Raw genomic sequence first — 16,876 nt, 5'->3', positions numbered from 1 at the left:
GCTCACCTGTACATTGACCAAACTCTTGTAGTTTGTGTAGGACCAAAGCTCACCTGTACATTGACCAAACTCTTGTAGTTTGTGTAGGACCAAAGCTCACCTGTACATTGACCAAACTCTTGTAGTTTGTGTAGGACCAAAGCTCACCTGTACATTGACCAAACTCTTGTGGTTTGTGTAGGACCAAAGCTCACCTGTACATTGACCAAACTCTTGTGGTTTGTGTAGGACCAAAGCTCACCTGTGCATCAACCAGGCTTTCACGGTTGTGCACGATGCCCCAGCTGGCGATGCCAATTGCGACAATCTGCTTTTCCTTTTGGCTGCTGGTCATGTTACAGTGCCTGACAGCCTCTCCAACGTACTTCATCACGCCAGCATAGGAACCCCCGGTGATAATCCATGCACCTGGGAGAAAAATTTTGTTTTATATAATCCATAATTTAAAACATTATATGGATGAAAAGCTGAGTCACATGGACAGACAGCAAAGTTCCAAGCAATGACATGGACCACCGTAGTCTTAAACAGATTTGCTCACACCTCCTCCCATCTTGCTTCACTCTTTGGTCCCAACGCAACTCTCCAACTCTCTGAGTCTCACCCAGCTCCAGATGAGCTCTTGGTGGAGAAACACATATCTGCGGAAAGTGAAAGAGCTAAGCAGGATATTCAGAAAGACAACAAAGAAAAATTGTATCCTCCATGCAAAGGTACTTCTTTCTGTAACACAGGACCAATACAAAGCATTTAATGAAGAGAAAACAGAAAAAAATACGTCAATAAAGTACCAATCAAGAGGGGAGAGATGAGCAGAAAATACGACAACAGAGGAGTACAAAGGAGAGGGACAAGGACAAGGAGCAGAATATGAAGAAACGAGGGGAGCATGAAGCAGCAACAACAAAATAAAGGAAGAATGGCAGGAAGTGGAGAGAGACAGAGGAGCCCAAAGGAGATATGGGCATGAGGTACAGGAGGAGAAGGACACAAACAGAAGGAGAACAAAAACACAGGAGATTCTACAGATGGTGGAAATCCAGACTAACACACACAACATGCTGGAGATACTCGGGCAGTAGCTAAGGAGAGGAATAAACAGCCGATGTTTTAGGCTAGGACCCTTCACCGAGACCCTTCTTCTGAAGGAGGACAAAGTACCAAAGGGAGGAGAGAGTGGCTGAGACAGAGGAGAATATAATAGATCAGGATTTGAGAATAAAGTAGAAGTAAAGAGAGAGGGAAGTGAAACAAAGGGATGTAATGTGAAGTTGTTGGAGGCACAGAGAAGAATTAGTAAAATCTCTGCGTACAGAAGTGAATGTGTTTCAGTAAATGTTGCACAATTCCTTGTTTATTTGGAGTACTGAAAACAATTTTGTTCTCTGTATCATGAAGAGAATGAAAGAATTAATGAGCATTGCAAAATACTTCACTGGAACAATGCAGTAGAATAGGGGAGTACATCTTTCAAGACAAATTAACCTGGGTGCACTGTTTGTTCCCGTGAGTGTATTTACACAATTGAGCCCTTTAAGATCACGAAAAGCTTTAATAATTAGAGGTAAAAAACAATGATTTTATTTGCAGTTAAGGACACATTTACAAGTATAAATTTAAAACTTCAGGGAAGATGTCTGCAACTGAGACAACGAGGACCATGGTGCTCAGCACCTGCAATACTAGAGGACCAGACACGATTGCCCCCTGCTCTACCACCAACAATAACATTTATCACTCTGTCCCTCACTCAAACTTTGGTAAATCTAACCGTCTGGCTGTGCATCTTCTGCCTGCATACAAACTGGCCAAAAAAGCACAGATCCAGTGAAAAGGACTAAGGAAAGCTGGTAGCAGAAGTGGTGGAGCGAATTTGGAATTGCTTTGAGAGAATGGACTGGATCATGTTCAAACATTTATCAGTGGACCAAAATGAAAATGCCACAGTTGTCACTGCCTGTGTAAGGATGGCCAATACTAGTGGGCTCAATTTTATGCTGACTGGAGAAAAGTATAGTGGGGATGTCAGAGGTAGTTTTCTTTTAGAGAGTGAGAGGTGCATGGAATGCACTGCCGGGGGCAACGGAAGAAGCACCTACATTGGAGACATTTAAGTGAATCTTAGACAATCACATGGATAATTAAAAAATGGAGGGTTACGCAGGAGGGAAGGGTTACAGTGGGTATGGAACAGAATAAAAGGCTTGCACAACACTGTGTGCCAAGAGCCTGCACTGTGCAGTATGCTCTATGAGAAAATATAAAGCATATGGTTGCTATAATAGAGTACAAAAAACAGATGAGGCCCTTCAGTGAGTCCAGGCTAGGAACTGGAGGTTGTAGGGCAGAAGGTGGCTTGTTCTGGGTAGGAGGGTGGCCTGTGTGTGAGAGTTGGTAGGTGGGTAGGAGGGTGGGAAAAGGCTTGTTTTGCTGTTGTCTTGCTTAGTCGTTGTGAATGTTGTTGCTTGTGGAGTTCTATTGAACATTGTGGGCATGCAATGTTGGCGCCAGAATGAAGGCAAGACTTGTGTGCTGGCCCCAGCACATCCTTGGCTGAGTTGGATTTTAATCTAAATGATGCATTGTACTCCTTACTCTGCCCCACCTTCTTATTCTGGCTTCTTCCCCCTTCCTGTCCAGTCCTAGTGAAGAGTCTCAGCCCGAAACATTGACTGTTTATTCCACTCCATAGATGCTGCCTGACCTGCTGAATTCCTCAGCATTTTGTGTGTGTTGCTCTGGTTTTCCAGCATCTGCAGACTTTCTTGTGTTTATGATGCATTTCTCTGCATTTTTCAATGTACATCTGATAAATAATCTGAATCTGGAATCTGATTTGAATATGATAAGTATATTCAGAAGTTTGCAGATGACACAAAAAATGGCCGTGTTATCAATAGTTGGGATGATAGTCTTAGGTCACAGAGCAAAATTGAAATCTATTCTGAAGAGACCTTGATGTATGATTGCAGAGGCTATGGAGATGGCAGCAGATGTAGATGAGAGTGGTAAGAGCATGTGGGAAGCCGGCCTTCATAAACAGGAGAAAACAATACAAGAGCAGGGAGGTTGTGATACAAATATATAAAACTATGTTTAGGCTATTGTGGGCAGTTCTGGTCACCATGCAAGAGGAAGGATGTGCTTGCACTGGTGAGATGTTTGTATCAGATGGGAAGTGATGGATGGGCTGGGCTTGTTTTCTTTGAAGTAGAGGAGATTGATATATAACATGATGAGTGGCACAGATAGGGTGGATAATGTGAAACAGTGACAAAATAACCCACCAAGGTGGCACTCCATCTTACTTTAAATGAGAATCACACTGACACTTCAAATGCCAGCATGGTTTTGATCAACTAATGCATTGTAGCCATGGTAACTCATGCACTTATAGGGAGACAAGCATTATGATCTCAACAGTTACAATAGAAATCATTGGAAATAGAAAAACAAACAGGAACAGGAGAGGGAATCTCATCCCCTGCTCTGACAGTCAATGATATCTTGGTCTCGACAACTCATCCCGCTCTCTCCTCTTTGCTCCAACTCCCTTGTGGATTCAAGCTGCAAGAACAGTCTTTTACCCCTCAAACATCAGGTTCCTGAGCCAGTGTGGATAATTTCACTCACCTCAACTCTGAACTGATTCCACAATCTACGGACTCACTTTCAAGGTCTCTACAGCTCACATTCTCAGTATTGTTTATTTGTTTGTTTATTACATAGCATTATTATTTGTTTTCATGTATTTGCACAGTTTGTCTCCTTTTTCACACTGATTGTTAGTGTTTTGTATACCGTTTTACATTGATTCAATTGTATTTCTTTGTTCTACTTTGAATGCCTGCAAGAAAATGAATCTCAGGGTATTATATGGTAACATGTACGCACTTTGACAATAAATTTACTTTGAACTTTGTGGTTTAAATGTCAGCTTTCAATGTGACTGTTGAAACATCTCCTCCTCGCTGATGATCAACACTGGTGCACCTCAGGGGTGTGTGCTTAGCCCACTGCTCTGTTCTCTATATACACATAGCATAGCTATAGGCATAGCTCAAATACCATCTATAAATTTGCTGACAATACAACCATTGTTGGTAGAATCTCAGGTGGTGACAAGAGGGCATACAGGAGTGAGATATGCCAACTAGTGGAGTGGTGCCGCAGTAACAACCTGGCACTCAACGTCAGTAAGACGAAAGAGCTGATTGTGGTCTTCAGGAAGGGTAAGACAAAGGAACACATACCAATCCTCATAGAGGGATCAGAAGTGGAGGGAGTGAGCAGCTTCAAGTTTCTGGGTGTCAAGATCTCTGGGGGTCTAACCTGGTCCCAACATATCGATGTAGTCATAAAGAAGGCAAGACAGCGGCTCTATCATGGAGAGCATTCTGACAGGCTGCACCACTGTCTGGTACTGCACAGGATTGAAAGAAGCTGCAGAGGACTGTAAATCTAGTCAGCTCCATCTTAGGCACTAGCCTATAAAGTACCTAGGACGCCTTTAGTAAGTGGTGTCTTAGAAAGGCAGCATCCATTATTAAGGACCTCCAGTACCCAGGGCATGCTCTTTTCTCACTGTTACCATCAGGTAGGAGATACAGAAGCCTGAAGGCACACACTCAGCGATTCAGGAACAGCTTCTTCCCCTCTGCCATCTAATTCCTAAATGGACATTGAATCTTTGGACATTACCTCACTTTTTTAATATACAGTATTTCTGTTTTTGGTCTTTTTTTGTAATCTATTCAATAAACACAATGGATTTACTTGTTTATTTATTATTTTTTTGTCTGCTAGGTTACGTATTGCATTGAACTGCTGCTGCTAAGTTAACAAATTTCATGCCACTTGCTGGTAATAATAAACTTGATTCTGATTCTGATTCTGTGCCCACAGCTTTCTATGGTAGAACATTTCCAAGGATTCTCAATCCCTAGAGAAAATATTTCTCCATGTATCTCAGCTACCCCAACATCAAAAGATATATTTTACTCTCCTGTTCAGAATTCAACAAAATTTTGGGTCCTGGTCTCACAATAGAAGTTATCCATTCTTTTTTCAAAGGATCACAAGCATAATACGTAGAAGGTTAAATGGCCTGAAATTGATTTTCACAATTGTAGAGAGGTTTGGTAGAACAGACAGAAGAAAATCTGCAGCAAATACAAGTCTAGATGCAGAAAACCTGTTGGTCATGCAGATCCAACAGGGAATTCAAGAGGAATGTCATCACAGCAACAGAATTAGATTGTGAGGTTGAGTAGCTGTAAAAGAGAGGAATCAATACTCACTGAGGGGCAGTGGGGAGCTGGGGCAGATCTGTTTCTGTGCAGTATCTTCTCACACACTCACAAAAACATCGGTTTCTTCTTACCTGTTGACTGTGCCACTTTGATGAGGCCTCTGCGGAATGTGAATTTCAGGTCTGGCTTCAGATGAAAGTTTTTTGCCCCTCCAGTAACAGAAATGAGAAGGTGCGGAGGACTTAGGCCCCAGTACTTGGTCATCAGCTGGTATATTGTATTTGGTGATGTGTCATTTGAGACTCGAACATACTGGAAACGACCAATAACAGAGACCACATAGTTACCAATTATCAATGCTGCTGAGCACGGTGCAGAGTAAGGTGACCAGCTCTCACTACTACCACGTCCCTTCCCACCACCCCCCCCCCCAGCACTGTCATACCAAGTGCCCACCCCACAAAGGTACAGAGACCAAAGATATACCACTTCAACAAATGTGGTCTCACCAAACCTTTTAAGAAGGTGCTGATCCAAGCTTCTAAAGAGAAATTATGTCCTCACTTTGGTGAAGGAGAGGCTGTGAGGATGGGAGATACAGTAGGGATAGGAGGAGCAGTGATGAGGGAAAGGGCAGATCCTTTGAACTGAAACTAAATCATTGAGGCACGTTGTTTTACTAACGAAAATGGATTCTTTGCTTGTATTAGGACATTTGTGAACTTAGAGACTATCAGCATGATACTGTGGGAGAGATCATGTCTAAGGAATGTGAATAAGTCTTTTGAAGGGATGATGACAGGGCAGTGACTCTGTTTGCATGGACTTCAGTAAAGCTTTCAACCAGCTCCGTCCCGGTAGGTGGCTCTAAAAAATTAAGATGCAGGGAATCCATAGTGATTTAGTAGATTGGATTGAGATTTGACATGCCCATAGAAGACAGAAGGAAGTGGTGGAAGGGTGCTTTCCTTACCAGAGCTCTGTGATCGGAGACTGAGGGCAACTGGATAGAAGTTCATAAAATTATGAGGAGCAGAGATAAAGATGACAGAGTCATTTTCCCAGGTTAAGTGCTTAGAGGACAAAGCTTAAAAGTGAGAGGACGGAAGTTTAAAGGATACTTACAAGACAGTTTTTAAAAATATACTCAGAGTAGGACTGGGCTTTCAGGAGAAGTGATGGAGGTAGATATGATAGCAATGGCTAAAATGCGTTTAGACATGGGCATGGCGAGGTGGGAACTGCAGGGATGGAGACCATGTACAGGCAGATGAGGTCAGCATGTTTCAGTGAGATATCATGGGCTGAAGGGCCTGCTCCTCTGCTGTATGTTCTCTGTTCTACATTCCACTTTTCTTGTGCACCAACCCATAGATAATAATTGGGTTTCCCTTTGCGTGTGCTGAGTGCTTGCAGCATGTGCAGATATGGGACTTACACAGGAAGGATATGGGCAGTTGACATTTGGGTTGGGATCCTTCACCAAGACCTGAGAAAGGGTCACAACCCAAACGTTCACTGGCCATTTCCCTCCATAGATGCTGACTGGCCCATTCAGTTCTACTAGCTCCTTTGTGAGCTGCTTCAGATTTCCAGCATCTGCAGTCCCTTTCATCTTCTATTTTAATTGCTGGGAATGTTAGCTCGATACTTAGGGAATCAGTGGTTTTTATCTGATGTCGAAAATGGATAGTGGAGAGATCTCAATGTGTTGTCTATACCAAGATTCCCTGTACCCGATTCAATCCCTGGGGTGCTCCACACTGGCAGCACTTCTTACCAACCAGATGGTGATGGGTACCACTGGGCATTTACAGAGTGCTCTTCAGGGGCAGGGTTTGGGAATATTTGGATGGCTGAATGCCTTCTGTATGAACAATCCATCCAAACCAGCAAGGCCATGAGTAAACCAAAGAGGCACAGTTAAAACCTAGCCAGAGAAGAGTGGTGTTTGCCACTAAGAATCCAGTCATGAGGAAGACTGAATGAAGGTGTTGGCAGTTGCAGACAAAGTGCGGGTTTTAACCCTCTCCACCATGTAGATGCAAGTGGAATGAAAAGAAAACAATCCCAGCTCATGGTCTTGATGAAAGGACTTCTAACACAGCTTGGCAGACCCACGTACCTTCCCACTCTTCTGTCCTTGCCCTTCAAATGCAATGTCTCCGAATGCATCGGTTGGATGCTCCTGCAGGTGTTTTGTGGAACTCCATTTCTCATGCTGTAGGCTGCCAGCTCTAAGGGCTTCTTCACTGTGGCAGATCTCCGGGTATCCACAGTTACACACTGGCCTGTGAGGAGAGGCACAAAGCAGACTGCTCACTCTTACCATCAAATGGTAGCTCAGTGTATTGGAGGAGGGAAGCAGCAGCATTTTCATTGGCCCAGTCCCTCCCTTTAACCAGCATGAGCTCTAAACCAGACTGGGAGTGCTGGTGCTAAACGTCCCTCCACACATGATGCTCATCCTCTCAGGTTAAATCTAACTCTCTCACCAAGGCTTCCTTCAGAAAGGGATTATTTTTACAACCTGAGACCTTTTTGAGATCTATCTCGTTACTTTTGAGCCCTGATGGAGGGTCATGGCCCGAAACGTCAGCTCTTTCCATAGACACTGCTTGACCTGCTGAGTTCCTCCAACGTTTTGTGTGTGTTGCTTGGGACATCCAGCATCTGCAGAATCTCTTGTGTTTATTTTAACAACTGGATTAGTTGGTACATCAACCTAAATACATCAAACTCCTCATGGCCTGGATTTTAGTGATGAAGGGGTTACAAAGGCCAGGTTTCATATACTTCAGATGAGAAATTACTTTCACAACTTTTGCAGTTGACAGTTTCACTGAAAACTTTGACAAGCAGCTGGTCCAGCCACACATGGGGAGAGGAAAGGCAGGGTCTGATCCCAGGACAGCCTATACCTCTTCTCTAGGGGAGTGAACAGGACAGGGAATGATCCCAGGATATTCCATACTCCTCCTCCAAGGGAGTAGAGAGGACGGAGTCTGATGCAGGCCTGTGAAAATCTGCAACACTTTTCCTGGAGTTCTGATGCTGCTTATGTAAAAACACAGCAGTGGCCACTCTCCAGTCTTCCGGCACTTCTCCCATTACTGACAATGATTCAACTATCTCAGCATCATCATACACTTCTGAGAGGCAGAGACAACGAGACCCTTTTCCCCAGGGTGGAGATGTCAAATACTAGAAGGCATAGGTTTAAGGTGGGGGGGGGGGGTAATGTTTAAAGAAGTTTATGAGGCAACTTTCCTTTTGCGCAGTGTGGGCAGAGCCCAGAACACACTGCCAGGGGAAGTGGGGGATGCAGACACAATAGAGGCATTTAGGAAGTATTTAGACAAGCATCAAAAGGCAGGGAATGAAGGAATATGGACCATGTACAGGTAGATGGGATGAGAGAGATTGGCATCAGGGTTGGCAGCAACGTTGTGGGCTATTTGACCTTTTCCTGTGCTGTACTTTCACCGTTCAAGTACCACTCTAAAGCTGGGAAGGGTGTAAGTACAGAAACAATGCACAAGTATGGAAAGTATGCACAGGTATGTACAAGTGTGCACAAGTATGGAAAGGGTGCAGAAACAATGCACAAGAATGTTACTGGGGCTGGAGAGTTTGATCTGCAAAGAGGGAATTGCTAGACTGGGGCAGTTTTCCCTGGACTGAAGGATGACATTAGAGATGTTTGTAAAATCATAAGTGATATAGATAAGGGGGATGGTAACAGCTTTTGGCCTGGGGTAGAGGAGTCTAAAACAGATTTTAGAGTCTAAAACAGCCTACTCCTGCACCTATTTTCTATGTTTCTATTTAAGGCGGGAGGGGAAAGATCCAGTGGAGATCTCAGGGACAAGTTTCTCAAGCAGAGCATAGAGAGTTTATGGAACAAGCAGGAACAATTACAATATTTAAAAGACATTCAGACAGGTACGTGGGTAGGAAAAACCTGGAGAAGTGAACCAAACAGACAAGTAGACAACTTGGTCAGCATTGGCAAGATGGGCCAAAGGGACTTTTTCTGTGCTGTATCACTCTATAACTCCCAGTTCCCCTGGTCTCACAGGCCATCATCTTGTGTGCCGAACAGTGGCCCCTTCCAGAATTACCCAGAGAACTCAGCAGGCACAGTTCAGCAGCTCAAATTAACTCTTGGCCTAACCGTTTCCCAACCTCTCAGGCTCAGATATTCACAGATTCTATTTGAAAATGTTAAGGTTTTTCTGATCCCAGTCAAAGATGTTACAGCTGTGTAGCCCCACTCACAGTGCGGGCTAGTGAAAGGTCAAAGGTGTCTGAGGGCCATTTATCTTTCCTATACATTCAGTGGCCACTTTATTCAGTATCTCCTGTAAAGTGGCCACTGAGTGTATGTCCTGCTGCTGTAGTCTGCCTATTTCAAAGTTTGATGTGTTGCACATTCAGAGATGCTCTTCTGCACTCTACTGTTGTAATGTGGTTGTTTGAGTTACTGTCGCCTTCCTGTCAGCTTGAACCAGTCTGGCCATTCTCCTTTGACCTCCTTCATTAACAAGGCATTTCCGCCCACAGAACTGCCCTCATTGGACGTTCTTTTGTTTTTTCGGGCCATTCTTTGTAAATTCTAGAGACTGTTGTGCATTAAAGTTCCAGGAGATCAGCAGTTTCAGAGATATGTGAACCAGCACGTCTGGCTCCAATTATCATTCTACAGTCAAAGCTACTTAGATCATATTTCTTCCCCATTCCGATGTTTGGTATGAACAACAAATGAACCTCTTGACCCTGTCTGCATCCTTTTATGCATTGAATTGCTGCCACTTGATTGGCTGATTAGATATTTGCATAAACGAGCAGGTGTACAGGTGAACCTGATAAAGTTCGACACTGAGGTAAGTCTAGCAACAATGAGACTGTTGGGTTGTTCTGGGGCTGAGCACGTCAGTCCAGTACCGACAGGCAGTATCTAAGGCTTGGACACTCTCAGCACAGATGCAGGGAAGCCGTAGGAATGTTCAGCAGAGCTGGCATGTTAATGTGTGGCACTCATGAGTTGGTGTGTTGTACTAAGTAATATGGCGTGATGAAGTTTATCATGGCGATTGCTGCTCACGGGTGAATATAGACACAAAGTGATTGAGCTGCCCAAGTGTCTTCCGCTGCTGAGACCACCTACCGTGACAAGGGGATGGTAAGCAGCAGCTGTACCCAGAGGGGGCCATGATTCAAGAGCTTAACATGAACTCAGCCCATCAAACTCCAGAGAGCACTGTAACCATCTTACCCCAGACCCAGGATCACAGACCATTCTTACCCCATGTCTTTCAGGACACTCTCACTCTTCACAAAGTGAGTACAACACTTCTTGCTGATGTTTTCCTGAATCCATTTTCTGAAGTAGCCCTGAAGAAAATACAAAATAATGAATGTAGCAAACTCTATGAAACGAGTTCTCAGTGGATTCCTCTCACTTCCTGCCCTACCCATATTACCGTGCTCTTCTTCCTTCACCTACCCTCTCCCCAAATCTCAGCCTCTGTCCTTCTCCCTCCCCTTTTCCCCTTCCCCTGTCTTTCAGTTTTTCAGATCTGTAATGAAGGCCAATTAGTACTGAAGTGGCTTGATATTCAAAGGTTTCAAAGATTATTTATTATCAAAGTATGTATAAATTAGACAACCTTGAGATTTGTCTGCTTACAGGCACCAGAAAGAACCCAGTTTAAACAAAGACCAACACCCAATGCACAGAGAAAGAGGGAAAACACACACAAATAATGCAAACGATAGAAACAAGCAGCAGCTTTCTGAAACAAATTGAGTCTGTGGACCCGAATCCCGGAGCAGACGGAGAAGGCCCATTGCCTCGGTGTCAGTTCATCTTACGAGGGGTGATCGGTAAGTTTGTGGCCTAAGGTAGAAGGAGTCAATTTTAGAAAACCTAACACATTTATTTTTCAACATCATCTCCTCCTACATTTATGCACTTAGTCCAGCGATCATGGAGCATACGGATCTTGGACCTCCAGAAAGTGTCCACAGCATGTGTGATTGATAAGTTTGTGGCCTAAGGTAGAAGGATATGAGTTATACAGCTCTCGTTACATGCACATGCAGGTCAACTCTTTGAGTGATTATTCAGAAAGTCTGAAGTTAATAACTCATCTCCTTCTACCTTAGGCCCCAGACTTATCAATCACCCTGATGAGTTATTAACTGATGAATTATTAACTTCAATCTTTCTGCATAATCACTCAAAGAGTTGACCTTTTCTTCTTTTCTCTTTTAGTTGTCTTCTGTTGTGTTTTTAAAAGCTTCCTAATTCTCTAACTTTCCACTAATTGTTGCTATATTAGATGCCCTCAATTTTCCTTTTATGCTGTCCTTGACTTCCCTTGTCAGCCACAGCTATGTCATCTTCTCTTTAAAATACTTCTTCTTTGGGAGGTATCTATCCTGCACCTTCCGAATTGCTCCCAGAAACTCCAGCTGTTGCTGTCTGCCGTCATCCCTGGCCTTCCAATCAACTTCGTCTAGCTCCTCTCTCATGCCTCTTTAACACCCTTGACTCCCCTGTAACACTGATACTTAAAGGGTGCAAAGTGAAAGGCTCAAGGTGAACATGGGACCATGGGGGAACTACGACTCCATAATTTTATAAGCAACTTTTTCCTTATGGATCATACACTCTAATCCAAGCAGCATCATGGTAAACCAGCACCCTCCCATGCCCCTTTATACTTCCTGTGATTGAATAACCAGAACTGCAAACAATATTCCAAAAATGGCCTAGAGCTAACCACCTACATAGCTGCAACATGACTTCCCAGTTTATATACTTCTTTATCATTTTATCATCTTTGTGGCACTTTCAGGTAGCAATGGACTTGGAGCCCAACATCTTTTTGCACATCAGTGTTGTTAAGAGTATCATTATCTGGGTACCTTCCCTTTATATTTGATCTCCTGAAGTGCAACAGGTCAAATTTGCCTGGATTAAGCTCCATCTGATATTTCTCTGCCCATATCTAGTGATCTAGGAATAATGCTGCATAGTTCACTGAAGGTGGAATCTCATGTGGATAAGGTGGTGAAGAAAGCTTTTGGTATGCTGGCCTTTAAAAATCAGAGCATTGAGTATAGGAATTGGGATTTAATGTTAAAATTGTACAAGGCATTGGTGAGGCCAAATTTGGAGTATTGTGTACAGTTCTGGTCACCGAATTATAGGAAAGATGTCAACAAAATAGAGAGAGTACAGAGGAGATTTACTAGAATGTTACCTGGGTTTCAGCACCTAAGTTACAGGGAAAGGTTGAACAAGTTAGGTCTTTATTCTTTGGAGCGTAGAAGGTTGAGGGGGGACTTGATAGAGGTATTTAAAATTATGATGGGGATAGATAGAGTGAATAGGCTTTTTCCATTGAGAGTAGGGGAGATTCAAACAAGAGGACATGAGTTGAGAGTTAAGGGGCAAAAGTTTAGGGGTAACACGAGGGGGAACTTCTTTACTCAGAGAGTGGTAGCTGTGTGGAACGAGCTTCCAGTAAAAGTGGTAGAGGCAGGTTCGATATTGTCATTTAAAGTAAAATTGGATTGGTATATGGACAGGAAAGGAATGAAGGGTTATGGGTTGAGTGCAGGTTGGTGGGACTAGGTGAGTGTAAACATACGGCACTGACTAGAAGGGCCGAGATAGCCTGTTTCCATGCTGTAATTGTTATATGGTTATATCCATGGCTGATATACACTCAGTGGCCACGTTTTAAGATTCACCTTTGCACCTGCTTGATAACACAAATTTCGAATCAACCAATCACGTGGCAGCAGCTCAATGCATAAAAACATACAGACATAGTCAAAAGTTTCAGTTGTTGTTTAGACCAAATATCGGAATGGTGAAGAAATGTAAGTAAGTGACTTTGACCATGGAATGATTGTTAGTGCCAAATAGAGTGGTTTGAGTATCACAGAAACTGCTGATTTCCAGGATTTTTCATGCACAACAAACTGTAGTTTACCGAGAACGGTACAAAAAAAAACCCAAAAGCATCCCGTGTTCTGCAGTTCTGTAGGCAAAAATGCTTTGTTAATGACAGCAGAGGAGAAATGGCCAGACTGGTTCAATCTGACAGGCAGGTGACGTTAACTCAAGTAACCACACGTTACAACTGTGGTGTGCAGAAGAGCATCTCTAAATGCACAGGTGAAGCCTCCCTGCCACTGAGTCCATTTGCATGGAGTGCTGCCACAAGAAAGCAGTATCTATCATCAAAGACCCCCCCCCCCCCACCATCCAGGCCATGCCCTCTTCTCACGACTACCATCAGGAAGGAGGTTCAGAAGCTTTAGGTTCCTCCCCACCAGGTTCTGTAACAGTTATTACCCTACAACCATCAGGCTCCTGAACAGGTACGATAACTTCACTCACCACTACTCTGAACTGATTCCACAACCTCCAGACTCACTTTCAAGGACTTTTAACACCTCAGCACTATTTTTACTTGTGCAACTTGTCTTCTTTTGCACATTGGTTGTTTGTGAATTTTTGTCCATTTATATATAGTTTTTCATAAAATACAATTGTGTTTCTTTTTCCCATGAATGCCTGCAAGAAAGTGAATCTCAAGGTGGCAACATATATATACTTTGATATTAAATTTACTTTGAACTTTGACACCAGAGCCTGGACATGAGGTCTGTCTTATTTGATAGAACACTTGGCTCACAAGACCATGCTCTACTGGAGTGGGTATTCCCATCTTCTCCCTTGCTAATTCTGGAAGTCTTGGTCATTCACAACTCTGATATGGAAGTCAGCAGGAAAATCAATGTATCTCCATTCTGAGTATGCAGAATTTTGTGGAATTCTGCCTTAACCTCATTCCCAGCTTCCAGGGCTGTGTTCATATGCTGACCCTGGCTTGTTGATTCCAGGTTACAGTCATTAGTTATAGAGGGGAGGTGGCCGAGGTGAGTCACTTGACCATCTTTGAAACCCGTCCCATTAGTACCGTGTTCCTGTGGTAAATGCACTCAGGATCCTACACTGGAATTTGGTGTGTTCCCAATGTAAACAGCAGGAGGTTTTCCTCACAAACTACCTATGTGCCCATTCCACCAAGCATCTCTTGCCTCACCCAATGGAAGCCTTGTGCACGTCCCACACTGACTTCAGAACCCACAGAACCACCTTGGAAATGCATCATCCTCTGCTCCAAGGAACATCCGAAGACATGAACGGCTAAGCTGTTTAATGAAACTGTGTGTGTTGATAGGATGCTGTGGAAAATTTGAATCCTGTGTCTCATCATGTACAGCACCTGCCCTGGAACTGTAGGGTACAATTGTGACCACTCAGAATGGAGTGTTCACCATTTCTACAGATCTCTTTGGTGACTTTACACAAGACATTGGGAAAAGGAGACATTTCATCTGATCACTTTGCTGAAGGCTATACCTCTTCATCAGAGACTAATTTTGCTGAACATCCCCTCTTATTGATGGAGCTTGGTCTTCTTTGAATGGCTTTCAACATTTCATTGCTTTGCAAGGTTTTGAGTTGAACATAATTGCCTCCCTCAAGGGGAGAAATCCTGTTGACATTTTGCACCTCGTTGGAAGACATTCTGTAAGTTTTGTTATCCTCGTAGTCCTTGTCAGGTGTCACACCTGTGGGAAGAAGCAGGATGTTGGATCAGTTGACAAAAATTATGCATGGTAAAGAGATAATCCTTTGTTACAGGACACAAGTAATTGGACAAAAACAATGTTCACTAGGATTTGAAAAATTACAACTGCAGAAAGGAGAAAAAAGGGATTAGTATTTGAGGAGCTCCAGAAATAAAAGCATTTAGTCATAATGCAATGACTCTAGTTGAGTATGAGTGGTTATTGGAGAATGGAGAATGCCTGTTTAATATGGAGGAGCTGATGTATAGGCAGCCAACACACGAGTTTTATTGATCAGAGTCAGGGTCCAGTGGCATGGAATACAAGATGACTGGGACTCTTCACTGCTGCAGCCTTCCTCCACCTTCACTGCCGTTGTGATCAATGTTTCTTCTAAAGTGTGAATATATGTGCAAGCACACATCTTCTCTACTAGTACACAAAGGAATTTAAACTGCTCGCAAAAGGTTGTCACTCTCTACCTCATTGGCATGATAAGTATATTTCACGATTGTACACAATCACATTTCCTTTTCCGATTTCTGATGCGGAAGATATTGACAATGTGGAGATTCTGATGATTGGTCTGCAGATTTTAGATCCAGCTTATTTATACCATTTTTATTGATGAAATTATTCAGTGCACACCCGTTGTCACCGGACAAAAAATTGTACAGAACAAGATTTTTACAGATGCTAGTCATTACAAATTAAAGGGAACATTGGTTGTGATGTGTCATCATCTTCCGCCAGCTTCACTGCTGAGGTCTTGGTTGTATTGCTCTTTGCCTGGAACCTCTCCCTTGACCTTACTGCCATGGGTGACCTTACCAGGAGCTAAACTCCAGACAGCATCACTCTCAGGAACTCACAGTCGCTCCATCATGACAAAGTAACAAAGTGTTCAAAGAGCCATGATTTCATCAATGTACAGGAATGGCAAAAATAACGTTCACAGAGGCATCTACATTGAGATGTGGTCTTAAGGAGGAATATAATACAAGAGATGGACAGAAATTAGAAGCTGAAAATGGTAGTTGAATGAACTTGACAGGGTTGTATTGAACCATACTCTATCCAGATCTGTTATAGACATTAAAGATGGTTAAGTAGTTCACTACAACTGTGCAATATATAGATTAAAATGATGTATTCTTATTTGTAATTATAAGGGATCAAAAAAACTCCCTGTTTTTGAGTCCTAGAGTCACCCAGCACAGAAAGAGGCCCTTTAGACCAAATAGTTCATTTTGATTGCGCTGAATACCATCCCAGTTATTTACCTGCACTTGACCAATATCCTTCTAAACCTTTCCTATCCATGTAGTCATCTAAGTGTCTTTTAAATGTTGTTAATGTACCTGACCTGTCCACTTCCCCTGGCAACTCCTTGTGTATACAGACCACCAGCGGATGAAAAAGTTAACCCTCCCAACCTGGTCTGAGGAATCAAGCCCTCTCGTTCCTGATTCCCCAAACCTGGGAAAAGGCCTGCATACATTTACCCTTTCTATGCCTGTCATGATTTTATACACCTCCATAGGTTCACCCCTGATTCTCTTTCAAGTCCTGGCAACATCCATGCCATTTTTTCTGCCCTCTTTCCAGCTTAGTGGCATCTTTCTTTCCAGAGCAGATGAGTAAAACTGAACACATTATTCCAAATATGGCTTTCAAAAATGTAATATAACATTACAACTTCTATCTTCAGTTCCTGACTGACGAAGACCAGTGAGGTAAGTGGACTTGGAATGGCAAATTGCGTTCAATCCAGATTAGTATGAGGCGTTGCATTTCGCAAAGGTGAATCAGGGAAAGACATTCACGTTCAATGGTAGGGTCTGAGGGAATGTTGTAGATCAGAGGAACCTTGGATTGCAAGTACTTGGTTCCCTTAAGGTGACACCACTAATAGATTGCTTAGTGATGAAGGCCTATGGCACATCAGTCAAGGCACTGAG

General features: G+C 43.1%; 1 protein-coding gene across 3 annotated transcripts in view; it reads right to left on the bottom strand.

Annotated features, from left to right (window-relative positions):
• trpm2 (transient receptor potential cation channel, subfamily M, member 2) overlaps positions 1-16,876 on the bottom strand; it is a 166,037-nt gene that overhangs the window by 132,478 nt on the left and 16,683 nt on the right. For 2 of the 3 annotated variants that reach the window (XM_073046350.1, XM_073046351.1), the window contains 5 exons: positions 14,704-14,915; positions 10,561-10,649; positions 7,378-7,543; positions 5,384-5,564; positions 242-408 (listed from right to left, as the gene is read on the bottom strand). In XM_073046350.1, the coding sequence (XP_072902451.1) occupies positions 242-408; positions 5,384-5,564; positions 7,378-7,543; positions 10,561-10,649; positions 14,704-14,871 (771 nt within the window). In that variant the 5' untranslated portion in view covers positions 14,872-14,915. Of the gene's footprint in view, positions 1-241; positions 409-5,383; positions 5,565-7,377; positions 7,544-10,560; positions 10,650-14,703; positions 14,916-16,876 lie in introns of those variants that run through there. The other variant, XM_073046352.1, reaches the window with a different exon arrangement.

The sequence above is a fragment of the Hemitrygon akajei genome, chromosome 5 (assembly GCF_048418815.1).
Source record: "Hemitrygon akajei chromosome 5, sHemAka1.3, whole genome shotgun sequence".
Lineage (NCBI taxonomy): Eukaryota > Metazoa > Chordata > Chondrichthyes > Myliobatiformes > Dasyatidae > Hemitrygon > Hemitrygon akajei.
Note: the sequence above shows the minus strand (reverse complement) of the source record. Positions and strands in the feature narration are given on the sequence as shown.